Source organism: Drosophila willistoni, chromosome 3R (assembly GCF_018902025.1).
Source record: "Drosophila willistoni isolate 14030-0811.24 chromosome 3R, UCI_dwil_1.1, whole genome shotgun sequence".
Taxonomy (NCBI): domain Eukaryota; kingdom Metazoa; phylum Arthropoda; class Insecta; order Diptera; family Drosophilidae; genus Drosophila; species Drosophila willistoni.
Window position 1 is genome coordinate 4,393,039 of NC_061086.1, and position 15,747 is coordinate 4,408,785.

The 15,747-nt window shown below is 41.6% G+C and overlaps 4 protein-coding genes across 4 annotated transcripts in view; 3 read left to right on the top strand and 1 right to left on the bottom strand.

The window, feature by feature from the left end:
* Nucleotides 1-185: 185 nt before the first annotated feature.
* LOC6650079 (Bloom syndrome protein homolog) lies at nt 186-5,438 on the top strand. Its single transcript, XM_002072814.4, has 5 exons — nt 186-314; nt 521-666; nt 723-2,941; nt 2,997-3,819; nt 3,884-5,438. Exons 1-5 carry the CDS (start codon nt 250-252, stop codon nt 5,149-5,151), a joined length of 4,521 nt encoding a protein of 1,506 aa, XP_002072850.3. The 5' UTR covers nt 186-249; the 3' UTR covers nt 5,152-5,438.
* A 48-nt stretch (nt 5,439-5,486) lies between these two features.
* LOC6650231 (nuclear receptor subfamily 2 group E member 1) lies at nt 5,487-6,844 on the top strand. Its single transcript, XM_002072815.3, has 2 exons — nt 5,487-6,574; nt 6,633-6,844. The coding sequence occupies exons 1-2, from the start codon at nt 5,920-5,922 to the stop codon at nt 6,842-6,844; spliced, it is 867 nt and encodes a 288-aa protein (XP_002072851.2). The 5' UTR covers nt 5,487-5,919.
* A 2,190-nt stretch (nt 6,845-9,034) lies between these two features.
* LOC6650232 (pre-mRNA 3'-end-processing factor FIP1) lies at nt 9,035-12,132 on the top strand. The gene is made up of 3 exons (XM_023179989.2): nt 9,035-10,687; nt 10,750-11,033; nt 11,093-12,132. Exons 1-3 carry the CDS (start codon nt 9,280-9,282, stop codon nt 11,609-11,611), a joined length of 2,211 nt encoding a protein of 736 aa, XP_023035757.1. The 5' UTR covers nt 9,035-9,279; the 3' UTR covers nt 11,612-12,132.
* Nucleotides 12,133-13,421: 1,289 nt separating this feature from the next.
* The window catches only part of LOC6650233, a 71,121-nt gene continuing 68,795 nt past the window's right edge, over nt 13,422-15,747 (bottom strand). Inside the window, exon 14 of the mRNA XM_002072817.4 lies at nt 13,422-15,704. Within this exon, the coding sequence (XP_002072853.2) occupies nt 14,510-15,704 (1,195 nt within the window). The 3' untranslated portion in view covers nt 13,422-14,509. The remainder of the gene's footprint in view (nt 15,705-15,747) is intronic.

The following is a 15,747-nucleotide window of genomic DNA, read 5'->3' on the forward strand; positions in this document are numbered from 1 at the left end:
TGAATCCTTCGATTCATCCATCTGAAGAACCCGGCTTTGGAAAAACTGGCATTTGCAGTAGTTTGTTCCGGGCACAATTCGGTAAGTAGTGGCCAAATTATTATTCTTGCTTGACCACTCGGCAACATAGCACCCCCGAATTCTGTATCTGGTGCAATAGTAAACGATGTTCCATTTGTCAAGGAGTTCGAGAGCTCTTGTGATCAATTCGTCACTCAACACACAATTAAGTTTCTTAATGAGATTTAAATGCTTTTCAGGGTTGTCGCCTTTGGTTTCCTCACACTGCTTGAATATTTGGTCCAAAACCTGAGGTAAGACGTAAGCAACGTTCTTTTTTATTTCAAGTTCCAAGATTTCCGTATCCGCCTCCATTGTCTAGTACTCCAGTGCAGCCGACCTGCCAGCACTGATCAACACTGCACAAATGTTATCGTTCCTGGCGGCAGAGAAGAAGACTACTCGCCTAGCCCGCGTTTTTGCAAACAATTTTTAATATTTTTCTAAATCATAATGCTAGGTATATCTTAAAAGGAGTTACGGAAGCTGGAGCAGTTGCCACCATGTCTAGAAGGATAAGTGCGCCAAGAAAACAGCTCACCATGTCCAGCTTTCTGGGCATTGGTCAGAGTCTGGGCCAAAGTAGTCAATCAACAACTTCTAATGGTAAGTGAAGTGCCACAATGGTTAAAATTTGTCTAATTTTATCATGTTCATTTAAGCGAAAGCGCTGCCAAGAAGGGTCAACAATCCCATATTCTTGGATTCCTCATCCTCGGAAGACGAAGCAAAACCAAGCACATCGTCGACGAAAAAAAAGAAGTCTAGTCCAGACGAAAACAAAGACACTAATCTGATAAAGAAATATGAATTCGAAAGCGTCACTCAATCACCACTTGCTCCTGCTGCCCCCCTTCAGCATAGTTTTGATAACCTAGATGAAATACTCAAACGGGATACCAGCTATCAGGCCTCGTTGTCCAAGCTGAACGACAACATGAAGAAGCTAACCCAGGTGTCCGCCACTCCTAAAGAAACATCATCAGTTAGTCAGCCATCAACTACTGCACCAAGCTTCAGCACCAGTAACAGCTCCTTGGATGACAGTTTTGATGCCATGGTCAAAGGATCTCAGATGCAGTCATTGACGAGCTCTAAACTAAGCCAAGGCAAGAATCGGAGAATAACGCAGGACAACTCTTCTATACCCTTCGATAATAGCTTTGATGCTACAATTAAAATAACTCAGAGTCCGCCAAAGACAAGCTCCAAACTAATCCAAGACAAGAATCGGAAAATAACTATCGACAGTACTACTCCTTCTTTGAATAATAGCTTTGATGCTATGATTAAAATAACTCAGAGTCCGCCAAAGGCAAGTTCCAAACTAATCCAAGACAAGAATCGGAAAATAACTATCGACAGTCTATCTCCGCCCTTGGGTGAAGAACGCACTTTTTATCAAGTATCAAATAAAATCCCATCCAAGCCTAAAGAACGCATTGCGTTGATGGCAGGAGTAGTCTCTGATGCGGTTGAAACTAAGCAATCATTAGTCGAGAATGAAAACACAATCCCAGCCAAGTCATCAATGTCCAAGGCGTCTCCTGTCCCAGTGAAACCCCGTTTAAGTGTGGCCTTTGACATGTCCCTGGGCGACTATCTGCGGAATCTTGCTCAAAATGATACCTTTAAAGTAGACGTGAATCAACAAAATACTGCCACCCTGAAGTCCACTCTGAACTTCTTCGAGTCCACCTACATGGAATTGATGGAAAAGTATTGTTGCCTGATTGATCAAATACCAGCGCTCCATTTCAGTGATATCGATGGATTTGAGACCAACACATTTCTCAAGCTAAAAGTAATGCGACAAAAGTTTAGAGCGCGTACCCAATTGATACAGAAGAAACTGGAGAAGCAGGAACGGGAACAGGCAGCTGAACAGGAGATGCTGGAGCTGGAGGAACGCCAAATGCTGGAGGAACAAGAACAAGTGGCCAGAGAGAGGAAAGAGGAAATGATGGAACAAGTTAATGTGAAACCGAATAAACCTTTGCCATCACCACATCCTCACACAGTGACCAAGAATGTTTTAGATGAGCAAAGAGAGTTGCGTCTGCGTGAGGAACTTGTTCATGATCTCTGCGAGGAGCCTGATGATGAAGATGAGGCAAATTATTTGGCTCAGACTATGCTATGTGATGGAGATCTTGATGGTCAGGAGTTGTTCAGTTCCACTCAGCCAGTTAAGGGAAAGAAGGAAGCCATTATGTATGATGGGAATGACGATGATGATCTGGAAGGCTTGCTGGCTGAAATTGAAGAGGAGCATCAATCAATGCAAGGACGCTCATCGGACTATAATAACTTTGCCTATAGAGATTTCGAAGAAAAGGCCAAGCAAATTGAAAAAAAATCCAAACCTGCCCAAGCGAACATTACTCTGGATGATGATGGCTTTCCTGAATACGATGAGAGTCTCTTCGAGCAAATGCATTCGCAGGCTGCAGCGGCTTCCAGTGTGTCCACCTCCAAGCCGCCAGTAACAACTCCTAGGACTTTGGATCTAACAGGCGGACCCAGCACTAGCAAGTCAATTGTGTCAAAGAACCCAAGCCAAGAGTCGTCCGGGAACTTTCATTCGAATGTTCAGAATGATGGCATCACCGGCGAATTCGATGGCCTCAAGTTCGATCACTCCAGTCGGATGACTCAGGCTCTAAGCTATAGTTTTGGTCTGAAGTCATTTCGGCCCAATCAGTTGCAGGTGATCAATGCGGCTCTCTTGGGCAACGATTGTTTCGTACTTATGCCCACGGGAGGAGGCAAATCCCTGTGCTATCAGCTACCCGCCATTCTCACCGAAGGGGTGACCATAGTCATCAGTCCATTGAAATCATTGATTTTCGATCAAGTCAACAAGTTGGCTAGTTTGGATGTAAGTATCGAGAGTCCAGTAAATATTTCCATTTAAGTAATTCTTCTTCTCTTAGATCTGTGCGAAGAGCATGTCGGGTGAGCAGTCAATGAGCGATGCAATGACCATCTACAGAGATTTGGAGTCGCATCCCCCTTTGGTAAAGCTGCTATACGTCACGCCCGAAAAGATATCCAGTTCGGCTCGCTTCCAGGACACATTGGACACCCTGAATTCAAACAATTATATAAGTCGGTTTGTTATCGATGAAGCTCACTGCGTCTCCCAATGGGGCCATGACTTTCGACCCGATTACAAAAAGTTGGGCATCCTGCGCAAACGTTTTCCCAATGTCCCAACAATGGCATTGACTGCCACTGCCACGCCACGTGTACGCTTGGATATACTCTCCCAGCTCAATCTCACGCAATGCAAGTGGTTCCTCTCCAGCTTCAATCGTAGCAATTTGCGCTATAAAGTACTGCCCAAGAAGGGAGCCTCCACATTGGAAGACATCAGTGCATTCATTAAGTCACGACCCGCCAATTCAAGTGGAATCATCTATTGTCTGTCTCGGAAGGAGTGCGATGATGTGTCCCAGAAGATGTGCAAAGCGGGCATAAGATCGGTGGCCTATCATGCCGGGCTCAGTGATACGGAACGAGAATCACGTCAAAAAGATTGGATCCTTTCGAAGGTCAGGGTGATTTGTGCCACAATAGCTTTTGGCATGGGCATAGATAAACCAGATGTTCGATTTGTTCTCCACTATTCGTTGCCCAAATCAATTGAGGGTTACTATCAGGAGGCTGGGCGAGCTGGACGTGATGGAGACATAGCTGAGTGTATTCTCTATTACAATTATTCGGATATGCTGCGGCTAAAGAAGATGTTGGATGGTAATCTAAACGAGCACACAACTTTGTTCCTATTCCTTGAAAATGTTCTCCTCTCTTCTTTAAGGTGATCGCGCATTGAATTATAATGTAAAAAAGATGCATATTGATAATCTCTATCGCATTGTTGGATATTGCGAGAATATTACGGATTGCCGACGTGCCCAGCAATTGGATTACTTTGGCGAACATTTTACCAGTGAACAGTGTCTTGAAAATCGAAAAACTGCCTGCGATAATTGTTTGAAGAAACAAGAGTATCAGCTAACTGATGTCTTGGAACAGGCTCGCAAGGCGGCCCGTGCTGTCAAGGATTTGTGCAGTGGCAAATCTCGATTTACTCTGCTGCATATAGCCGATGTTCTCAAGGGTTCCCTGATTAAGAAAATTGTTGAGTTTGGCCATAACAAGACCCCACATCATAGTGGTCTGAAAGAATGGGACAAAGGCGATATTCAGAGGCTGCTACGTAAAATGGTAATCGATGGTTACTTGCGGGAGGATTTGATATTCACCAAAGACATACCGCAGGCCTATATCTACCTGGGCCCAGTCATTAGTAAGCTTATGGAGGGAACTCCTAAATATCAATTTGCACTAATGAAGAAGCAGAGCGGTCCAAAGGCTCTGGCCACCGTTTCGGATGGCGCCGTATCTGGCAAGAATGATGGCAAATCGCAGTTGAGTGAAGTCCATGAGCGCTGTTACACAGATCTTCTGGATCTTTGCCGTACCATTGCTGCCCAACGAAACGTCACCATGGCCAGTATCATGAATATGCAGGCTCTCAAGGCCATGTCCGAGCAATTGCCCCTCACCGAGCAGGACATGTGCTCCATTCCGCACGTGACCAAGGCGAACTTCGACAAGTATGGCGCAAAACTATTGGAAATCACATGTAATTATGCTTCGGAAAAGCTTCTGATGCAATCAATGATGGACGAAGAAGAGGAACAAAGGCAACAGGCTCCGAAAGTTACTGCCAGCTCCAGTGGACAAGCTTCGTGGGGTACCAGCAATGGTCATGGTGATGATAATGTGGATTGGGGTAGTGCAGCGGCGTCCCAAGGCAGCACTCCTGGTGGCAGTTCTCGCGGTGGAAAACGCAAACGAACCTATCGAGCACGCGGTTCATTTGGGGGAGCAAAAAGGCATAAAGCATCCAGCGGAACACCAAGAAAGGCAGCAGCATCGAGATCAAGTCGCGGTGGAGCCACTGCAGCTAGACGGGGTGGATCTAGTGCAGCGGCAGGATCAAGTGGTTCTGGTTGGATAACTAAAAAAACAGGCACCTCGGCAAGCTTCAAATTAATGCCTCTACCAGGATCCAAGTGATCTAAAAAATATCCCCACTGAATCTATAGGGATTTAGGATATACAATTGGCACAGCAATTGCTATTTATTTATCTAGTATAATCCACACGATTTAAAATGAATGTCAATAGTCGAGCGCCAAGTAGTTTATTTTGTTGTGTAATTTGAAAGTTTTCTAACTAACTACATATATAAGCAAATCTTTAGTTTGATACTTTTCACCTTGTTCTTGTTTTAGTTTAAGTGCGTTTGTATTTAATTTCATTGTTTACCATAATATTCGCAATCAAATCTCTTCAAAATTTAAGGATTCTTGGCATTTTCTCTTGATTTAGTATTCAATAGAAATAAGTTCTTATCAGAGAACAAGTTTGTCGCCTTCTTTACCTCCCCCCTTGAGCCGAAAAAAAGAACCATCGTTTATTATTTACACAAAATGTCAGAACAAAAAGAGACACTTGAAGTGGCCAGCTAGAGCGGCGGACAACCACCACATCTGCCACCACCATCTAAGGACCGGCCGTGGCGATTTACCAATCATAGAGCAAAACAATAATTGTTTACAAATTGTTAACACGCTTCGCAATGATTGTCACAACTTTTGACATGCCACGCCCCGGCACTAGTCACCACGCCTCTTGAAGCTACCACAAATCATGTTTATTTTTTGAGTTTGATTTGCATATCATTTGGTTAAAAAAAAATCCTGGCATATCCCTGAAGCTCCTTGGTAGCAAGTATAAAACTGCGAATACTTGAACGAAGGTGAATCAGTTGAATTCCCATCGATGACCATGTCGGTGGTCTATCACCAGAGTCCGCCCCAATCGCAATTGCAGTGCCAGTGTCAAGTGTGCGGAGATCAGAGTTCGGGCAAACATTACGGAGTCTATTGCTGCGATGGTTGCTCATGTTTCTTCAAGAGAAGTGTGCGTAAGGGCAATCATTATGTCTGCATTGCCATCAAGGGTAATTGCATTGTGGACAAGGCTCGTAGAAATTGGTGCCCATTTTGTCGCTTCCAGCGTTGTCTGGCTGTGGGCATGAATATATCGGCTGTGCAAGAGGAACGTGGTCCAAGATCGACAAGTCAACAAGGTGTTGAGGTCTCAAAGATGATGCCACGCCCCTTATCTGCAGCATCGCCAGCGGGCCAGGCTGTGCACTTCCAGATTTTGGCTCAAATTCTGGTCACTTGCCTGCGTCAGGCCAAGCAGAATGAACAGTTCCGTTTGCTGGAATCATCCCAGCAGGATGCCATCCTTCAGGTAGTGTGGAGCGAGTGTTTCATTCTGAGAGCATCGCATTGGTCATTGGATATTAGTGGCATGATCGATTCCTGTGGCGATAATCAACTGAAAAGACTTATTTTCGATGCTAAGCAGTTGCGGGCAGACATTTTGGAGCTGAATTTTCTGGAGACCTTGATCCTCTGTCGCAAGGGTGAGTTATATAATCCTCCACAGAAATATCGTTTTGTCTTGACTTTGTCATTTCACAGAGCTCGCCTTGACTCCTGAATATGGTATTCTCCTGGAAGCAAACACGAATGCTGCGCTGGTGTCGTTGGCCCGATATACGTTACATCAATCCAATTGCTTGCGTTTTGGCCAACTCATTCTGGGCCTAAGGCAACTCTGTTTGCGGCGATTTGATTGTGCTTTATCTTATATGTTTCGTTCTGTGGTTAGGGATATATTAAAGACACTGTGAAAATAATAAATAATAAAAATAAGAATTTGTTGAGAAAAAAACAAAACAACAAACTAAAAACCCTCAGACGATAGATGCACATTCTATAATTCAGTTCATTTATTGGTTCATTGGTGGCCACTGAAATAACATCCCATGCTGAGAAAGATAGGAAATTTACAACAAAATTACTAGTTACAGTTATAATTAAATTTACCTCTCACATTGTTGTTGTATTACATTGTTGTTGTATTATAATTAAATATACCTCTCATCTTCATAATAGGAACCCTAAGAACCACCCTTCTTAAGGCCCTGGAAATGCTGCTTCTAATCAATCCACCAGACATCCAGGCCAAACTTATGGTGAGCAAGACAGCACAGCGTCGAGTGTAGACACAGATCATATATTGGAACAAAGTAGACACGATAACGACATATGTAGCAGTTTATCTGGGTCACTATAATTGGGAGACGGGTAAAAAAACCCACAATGCTGTCAAAATGTACACAGACGAATCAAAAATGAAGGCAGAAGTGAGGACAGCGGTGTTCTGCCCAGTCCCACCCATTCAACTCTCAAACAAGCTACCTGTATACTACAGTATATTCCAAGCGTAGGTCTTCGTTTTAGAAAAAGGAGCACAGGTGGCGATGTCGCATTTAAACACCTCCATGGTATGTCCAGGCTTGGAAGCGATGAGTCATAGGTACCTGGCAGCCCATCTAATGAGAATGAGGCCAAACGAGGAAATATTAACCATGTGGGACTCTGACTGGATGTCCACCGGCTGCACCTAACCTAACCTACTTCAACTTCTTCATGTATATTTCTTAAATAACTAATTGATATAGTGGCCCGATCAGGATGATTTTCATACTTTATCTTACCCGGGTCATAAACAGCTTAAATACCAAGTTTCATTCCAGTAGCTCTCCAATTGGAAGGGTAAAGTTGATTGGCGGACGGACGAACATGGCTATATCGACTCTAATTTCCATGCTAATATATATATACTTTATGGGGTCGCAAACGTCTCCTTCTCTGCGTTAGAAACATCTGACCAATTTTGCTGGCCACAAATTTATTTATTTATTATTTATTTATCTATTTTCGGACTTTAGTGCTGATCCCAATTAACTCAATGAAGAAATTTTCGAATAATTTGTTGGTTACTGTATTCAGAATACATCTCAGCTTTTGGCAGCTGTGTTTTCTACAGGAGGATTTGACTTTTCCGCTGGCCAAAAATTTATGACTTTTTTTGTAAAATCTTTAATATTACAGATACAGGTATTAACTCTTTGACGAAGTTGTGGGTATAGCAGAACAAAAACGTGTTGCGTTTTTAACTTGTAGCCAAATTGTATTAGTTTTGGCGCCAATTGAAATTCTGATTCTTGTATGTTTCTTTTGGGGTTTTTGGCCGAAACCGTTTTACGGCAATAATTTATACCAAAGTACTTTATTTCTTAAACAAGAAAGGAAAATGAATTAAATATCCTATCAGATGATATATTTTTTCAGGAAAATCTAATTAAAATTTGAAAAGTTTTAACTAATTAATTAATTTCAAAGTAAACTAATTAATTGCATAATTACATTCAAATGGGAAGTTCGGTTGTAGGGTAACCATTTTACCCATTTAAACGTATTCATAGAACGAAGTAATTAATGATAATTATTATAAAAATTAATATCTTGTACATAATTATTTAGTTTACTTCGAAAACAAATCCGAAGTCCTTAGCACTCTTTTTAATGCTAGAATTACTTAAAGTGAGAAATTGAATTAAGATGTTATATTTTCGTTTATCAATAAATTAAGCTCTATTGTAACGGTATTGTATTTTGAATAATTTGTATGGACCTTTATGATTCCTTGATTCTAATCGGACCCCATATTTATATTCGGATATTTTTTGTTGTTATTCATATAAGTATCTTGGCTTGGAGCCTCTGACGTTTATTCATTGCGTAAAATGTACCCTTTTATATATTTAAAACACATATTCTGCAAAGGTATAATCATTAATTATTATTAACAATAATATATGTATATGTATAATAAATGCTGATATGCTTTAAAACAAAAAAAAAAAAATAGTGGATTATACTCGGAGCCCGACTCCCCCTATTTTATATACTGGGAGAGGGCCACTGTTTGTAGCCGGTAATCAAATCCAGAATGTTTGCTGGGTATCTTTCAGTAACTCTAAATGTTCGCTGGGTTGCAAGGAAAATAAATAAATTGCAAAATATTGCATTTTCGCGGTTTTTGTTTGCTATTAATTAATTATTAATATATAATAATATTAAAAACATATTAATTATTGTCAAGCGCGTGTGCAGAATGTGTTAAAGAGAAACATTGGCGAAAAATCAGCGCGCCAATTTGTGTTTGTACCGAATTTTGTTGCTCATGAAATTGTGAAGGAAAAACGTGGTAAATATCATGGCCGACGACACAAATGAGGATAGCTGGCTATATGGCACCTCAAATCCGGATTCCACTACCAATGAGACGGACGGCGTAACCATAGGTAGTAAAGACCAATTCCTAGATAATGCCGGGGAAAAAGCGGACTCGGCGTCAGCTGGCGCCGGTTCGGGAAGCGCCGACACGGACACGGTCAGCGAGTGTGTGCCCAAAGAAGAAGAGCCAGAGTATACGGAATTCGATGATCCGGCACAGGAAATGGAAGAAGATGAGGAGGCTTTGCCGGACACCACAGAGACCGGGGGCGGCAAAGCCAGAAGACGAAGCCGGAGCAATGAGCTGAGTACGCCGCCTTTGCAAGATCAAGATGTGGAAATGACGGATGGTCCAAGCGGTGGCATGATTCAGGGCTCCGACGACGACGATGACGATGATTCGGATGATGACATCAATGTGGTCATAGGCGATATTAAAGCAGCCCCGAGTACGTACAATATTAAGCAGCGGCCGAATCTATTGGCCGGAGCCAGTGCTACCGACAAGGCCAAACCATCGGCCCAGGGTGGTAAGTTCAGTATTGAGGACTTCGAGGGAGCTGGCACCATCAATGGCGTTGCTGTCCATGAATTCAGCATCGATTCGCTAGAAGAGAAGCCTTGGCGAAAGCCGGGTGCAGATATTACGGATTATTTCAACTACGGATTCAACGAGGAGACGTGGCGAGCCTACTGTGAGCGGCAGAAGCGATTCCGTGTGGCAGAGAGTGGCGTGGGTCTGGCCAGTCTCACGCAGAATGTCAATCAGAATGCTCCAATTGGCAGTTTAGGTGATCCCAATATGGGGATGGCGCCGCCTGGAATGCAGCCCGGCATGATGGGCGGTATGGTTGAGGGCATGCCCATGCCGCCTCCTGGAATGGCACCGCCTGGCATGGCGCCGCCTGGTATGATGCAGCCACAGCAACAACAGCCGCCGCCGCGTCCCGGCATGGGTATGGGTATGGGAATGATGCAAAGGCCACCGCGTCCCATTTCAACCACAGGTAGCGGAATCGGTGGCCCACCCGGCATGGGAGGTGCGAAAGAGAATGCCATTCAAGTAATGACCGCCGAGTGTCGTGAATATTCCCGAGGAGGTCTTGGTCCCATGCCGCCTAATTTCCCCCCGCCTGGTGCAGCAGAAGAGCCATTCTTCCATGAGCCCGAACCCTTTGATTATGGCTATGAGCCCACTCAGGAATCACAATGGGGCAATGATAATGCCCCCGGTTGGGTGCCTACAGGCATAAAGGAGTTGACTCCAGGACATGCTCCACATATGCAACATCCACCGCCCCAAATGAATGTGCCGCCTCCGCAAATGGGCGGGCCACCGCCCAGAGGTCCCATGATGCCGCCCAACATGCGAATGCCGCCTAATATGCGTAAGTAGAAGTACTAAAACCATAAAGATCACCCACTAATCCTTTTATTTGCTCGCTGCTAGCAATGGGACCTCCACCTCCGGGTATGATGATGGGAGGAAATGGACCCCCACCACAAATGAGAATGAACATGCCACCGCCTCAGAGAATGTCACCAATGGTAGGTAACAATAATAATAGCAATCTGCCTCCATCATCGCCATCGTCGGCATCATCCAGCGGAGGCGGCGGTGGTGGTGGTGTCGCCTCTTCATCCTCCTCCTCATCAAACAACGCAGATCGTGGATATGATGATGAGAGAGAACGACGACGTCGGGACAAGGACAAACAACTCAAAAAGGAACAGGTAAGCCATTGAATACTCCCACACATTCTACTCGATCTTTCATGCTTGATTTACTCCAGCTGCGAAAAGATTTCATGGATATGCTGCGCGAACGCCACGAAATTGAAAGGCATACCCGATGGTATGATATTAAAAAGAAATTCGAGTCCGATTCGCGTTACCGTGCCTTAGATTCCTCCTATCGTGAGGAATACTTCGAGGATTACCTGCACGTACTCAAGGAAGAGAAGCGGAAAGAGCGTGATCAAAAGGAACGAAGCGAACGCCATCGTGACAAGGATCGCTCCAACCGCGACAAGGACAGAGAAAAGGACAACAAAGACAAGGATAAGGACAAAGACAAAGAGAAGGAATCGTCATCGGCCTCATCCTCGCGACGTGATGGTCGTTCGAGGTCGCGCGAAAAATCCAGTCGTCGCAAATCGGCGTCACGAGAAAAGGATCGAAGCGAACGAAGCAGTAAAACGGTAAGCGGCAGTTCAACATCCGGCTCTACATCGGCGTCCACAACTTCTAGCTCCTCGAGTCGCAGTGACAAGAAGAAATCCCATCGCAAGGATAAAGAAGAAGACGAATAGCATTTACTTAGATACTATATGGAAAAGAACGACGAGAAAGGTGAAGAAGTCGAAGAAGGCTGTAAATAAACTTCCAGTCTAAAACAAATTGAAAAACAAACAAAAAATCAAGTTAAGCAATGACAAATGTGAAAAAAGTTAATGGAACTCTTGGACATAATCAGTCAGTTCCTTTTTGATATGTTTTAAAGATTATCCCGAAACAAGTTTAAATAAGTCAAACACGAATAGCAATAAGTTATTATTCAGAATTATGTGAAGCAAAAAGTTCATTAAGAAACAAATAATTATCTACTTTTAAATTCCGAATTGTACGAAACCAAGTTAGTTTCTATGACTTATCGAACAATAAAACTAAGTTAAGATAAGTAGTCCTTTCAAGGAAGAGTTTCTATGGGTACATATTTTTGTATTTTTAATTTAATTTTCTTTAATTTTAAATACATTATGGTAACTAAAATTGGCTTTATTGTTCGAAAAATAATCATTGCTTTCATTAAAAACAAAAACGAAAAAACAAATTCCATTTCATATGCATTAAATATGACATTTTCACCTCTTTCGAAAATAATTATAATTTTCCATATTTTATAATTGTGATTACTATTTTATTTCTGAGTTCAAGATTTTAATCAAATGCTATCCGAAAGTTCTTTAATCTGTACCACGATTTGTGGGGGCCGACGTAATAAAACCATTTTATAAAAAATGCACTACATAATGGTAAAGTTGTATATATTAAATATGAAATTCTTGTAAAAGTATGAATCTGTGGAATATTTTTGCCATATAATTTAGTGCGAATTAGTCTGATACCCTGTATACATCTGTCTGAAGTTCGTTTTGTCTTACTGGGATGGAACACTGCGAACCCAATATGTGGCGGCAAATCAAATGAGACAAAAATTTGGCCAAGACGACCACATTTTGGATTGCTGGGCCTGTTTGATGTGAGTAGATTTCTAACCTCCGATAACTTATCGGATAAGTTTGAAAATATATTTAATCTTTAACTTAATTTTTGCAAATTTACTATTCATTGACTACGGATCCTTTTTTCACTCTTCAATCTTATTGATTATTATTCGACTTTGCAGTTTATGACAAGGAGATAAAATAAAACAACTCAATTTTACATTAAGTTTATGCATTTATTTACTTCAATTTATTTAAAATAATGTGAATACAGAGAAGAACGAATAATATTGAAATGAATTTTAAACTAAAACTCAATGACAGTGAACAAATAAATAGTTTGTGTTAAAGTTTTGATGGTTTAAATGAACAACTGATTTTGGTTGGCTCTTGATATATAATTGACATTGACATTGAGTATAACATAAAAACAATTCAATGAGCTTTATAAATTATATCTTAAAGCTAGGCTTAGATAAGTTATAAAAGTGTTTGTTTTCCATTTTTTTGTTGTTTAGTTTTTTGTCCATTTCGAAAAACTAGTCTATATATAGGAGTATATTAGAACTGATATATTTGGATATAGTGTTTTTTAATTTTTATATTTTTTTTAATATCATTACTTGACACATAGGGCGAATAGAGCTTACTATCAAAGTGTAGTTAATATATGTATATATTTCTCTTTCATCTTTGAGTTCAGTTTCTCGCCTTTTTTCTTTTAGTTTTTATTAAAAAGTAACAACGATTGTCTTTAGAAAACTAAATTCACGTTATGGTAAATACTTATAGGTATGTTAAATATGTAAATTTTTCTTCTGCTTTGTTCTTTTTTTACCAGATTCTATTTTTTTTTTTTGATTTTTTTTTGATTTTATTTGGTTTTTTGAGAGGAACATCAAGTACACATAATATGTTGTATATACTTATTATTTTTATAGCACAAAATCCCATTGAAATGGGAACAAAGAAACAGCCCAAGTTTTTTTTTTTAATATTTTAGAGATTAGGATATATGTTTATAGCCTCTGTCTATACTTTAAAGTGATTGAGGTTGAAGTTTTAAAGGATGATGAAAGAATTTGATATCCTTTCCAAAGTTAAACAAAATGGATTTAGTTGATGATTTGGAGCTAAGGGTAGAGGGGGCAGTAAATGCATCCCAGTGCACTACAATCTATTTGGCTTGGGACCTTCGGAAGATAAATATATGTATGTATATAAAGTGCTCAGCAGCTTAGTTAGTTGGAAGATCAATTGCAATGCTGGCAAATCGAACTAATTTCATATGGCAAGATAACCTAAGGTTATTGCCATTTATCATTGGTTATATACTAGGATTGTTCAATATGTTGCTAGTCCTTAACCTGTTTAAAATCCAGATTAAGATAGTAACTAAAAATTTCGTTACCTGAAATAAGTAAGTAGAAAAATTCAGAAAAGTAAACAACGTTTATTCTCTAGTTCCATTGGCTAAAGAGAAATAAAAAGTGTATTGAAAAACTTGATTCAATCAACAACATACATATACGAAATCCGATTTCAAAGCTTTAAAGTTTTAACCTCTTTTGCAACCTTGAGAGATTACAATTTGAAACCTCTTGTTGAAGAGAAATGTGGGTTGAAATAAATTTCACTTATTGACTCTTAATTGTTTGCATTAATGTATTGAACAATCCTATATATATAGAGAGATTCACACATATATATTTTCTAACTTTGCATATCATTTGATTCTATCGAACAATGGACTTTTGGTTTTTTCTTTGAACTAATCTTGAAAACTAAATTGTACTTTCATTTTGCTGCTGGAACCAAGTTTGCCTTGCATATCGAGGTACTATATTCATTTCCGTATCATTAACATTAACATCCGATGACGACCATCACAATAATAATCAAAAATCATTCACGTTGCATTCAAACCTAAAGCTTTCTTAGTTTCGGCAAGACCCATCCTTTCGATGGGTCTTAAATTGTGCCCTATCTACTCAAGAGCTGTTCCACATTGAGAGTAAGCTCGGGAGCAGGATTTGGGCTGGTATTGCCGTTGGCATTGGCGTTGGCATGGTGTGAGACATGGGTATGGGCATTTATGCCATTAAGTGTGCGCGAAGGAGCCGGTGAGGTGGGGGCCGACAGCAGTGGAGGACTCAATTGAGTGTTACCGTGGGACTGCGGCAATGGTGGCGATTGAGCCTCCAATGTCGACGGTGGACTACGATTTAGATTACTATCCAGACTGCTGTGATGCTGCGACGAGGCGGGCGATAGTGGGATTTCCTCAATCTTCTCCAGATCCTGGGTAATTGAAGTGGAATTCTGTTTGTGGGCTCGAGTCAATGTACCCTTGGGACTGCGTGAGTTGGTATCATGGAGCAGGGGTATGTCCAATATTTGATTCTTGCTGGCATGCACCAGAGCAGCATAGTTGGTGACCTGCAGCGAATGCTGTTGATGCTGGTGCTCTGCCTTCGATTGCTGGTCATCACGATCCAGACTGAATTGACGTCGCAGTAGACGACTTGAGCCAGGTTTGCCATCGAATTTGCACAGATTGCCGCCACTGCCCGGCCCAGTGGCCCCACCAACCATATGGGATGCTCCAATGCCAGCAGCTGCACCACCACAGACACCGCCACCACCACCACCACAAGGCATTCCTCCACCTGGTCCTCCCCCAGCATTTCCGTAAAGATATTTCCCATCATAGAACTGGGTCAAATTACTCTCACTGGGACTGAGGCATTTGTAGTGATTATATGGAGAGCTGAGATCCATCATTTCCTCGATCTTCTTGTACAGTCGCGAACTGGATCCACCCGTGGAGTTGGGCAAACGATTAAAGCTATTAGGATTGAGTAGATTATCGGGTGTTAGCTCGGACAGTTTACGAGACTGTGGACTCGTGCTGCTCGGAGTTTTTGTGGGAAACTCAGGACACAATGTGGTGTTCGGGCTTATGGTAGTTGTCGAATTGGAGTCCAGAGAATATGAGTTGGGCAATTGGCTGGATCCCACCTCGGTCATGTTGCTGGGTGGTGTTATCTCCACTTTAACTTCCACAGATTCACCGGCCAATGAAGAGCTCTGCGATGATGAAGGATTCGTGCTGGTTCGCGATTTATTGGCCTGAGCTTTCAGCGTAATTGAGTTACGTATGAGGGATTCATCAAGACTGTTCAAAAGAAAAAGGGTTTAGTATCGAAACTGTGGACTTT